Source organism: Perkinsus marinus, assembly GCF_000006405.1.
Source record: "Perkinsus marinus ATCC 50983 genomic scaffold scf_1104296936660, whole genome shotgun sequence".
Taxonomy (NCBI): Eukaryota; Perkinsozoa; order Perkinsida; family Perkinsidae; genus Perkinsus; species Perkinsus marinus.
The window spans coordinates 1-888 of record NW_003214079.1 but is presented as its reverse complement, the minus strand read 5'-3'; the positions used below and the strand labels follow the sequence as shown (position 1 = coordinate 888).

The 888-nt window shown below is 45.9% G+C and overlaps 1 protein-coding gene across 1 annotated transcript; it reads right to left on the bottom strand.

Moving 5' to 3' along the window:
• Positions 1-293: 293 nt before the first annotated feature.
• On the bottom strand, positions 294-575 carry Pmar_PMAR025061 (hypothetical protein; the record flags this gene model as incomplete). Its single annotated transcript, XM_002783668.1, has 1 exon — positions 294-575. One exon carries the CDS (start codon positions 573-575, stop codon positions 294-296), a length of 282 nt encoding a protein of 93 aa, XP_002783714.1.
• Positions 576-888: the final 313 nt, after the last annotated feature.

Here is an 888-nt window from a genome sequence, read left to right as displayed (position 1 = left end):
ACAACCGACATGTTATACACATGAAGGCTGTTAAATAGGGGGTTGAACTCATGTCATTTATCATTATGAAATACGCAACACAATTGAAAATTTTCAAGGCAGAGTACAATCCTAGGTTAAAGCTTGACCGAAGGAAGGCTGACTCAACATCCGGTCCAGATGATCCGGAACCCGGCAACGTTGATGCAGAATTTCTCATTGGAAGAATCCGCTTCTAAAGCTCTTACAGTAACTTGGCCTCGTTAGAAGCTAAGAATCGTTGAAACCGTCAAGCATAAGGGATCTTCCTCTGTCTACTGATTCTTGAAGACCATCCTCAGTGCCTTCCCATAGGTCTCTAGCATTCTGTAAACTACTAATGTCTGGTCGTTCGGATCCTGCGCATCGTGGAATTCGATATTCTCCAGATCATTAAGCTCGTATCTTGAGTTGGCGTTAAACCTGCAGTTATTCAGGGCATAAGCCAGACTGGTGAAGCTATAATCAGGCTTCACCCAAGAGGCACCATTCTCCTCAACCATCTCGTACGGAACATCTTCGTAATATAGACGGCAACCACCGAGTGTGATATCCATGGTGAAGTTTCAGGGTTTTTGAAGGAATACCAAAACGCAAAATACCAAAACCAAAACGAGCCTTCTCTACTGTCATCTTTATACAGGCCCGATGGATGAGGCTTAGTCAGGACTGTAGGAGTTGGGGTAGTAGGAAGAGGAGTTGTCGGCGGCGGCCGAGCGGGAATACCACGGAGCTGGAATCTCCATTCTGTTATAAACGTCCCGTGGGTGGTAATCTCACTCATGGGTACGCCTTGCTCCGAGGAAACGAACAGCTGTTGGAATGTATCGCCGTTGATATTAGAGTCACGACAGTTATCCACTTGTGTCG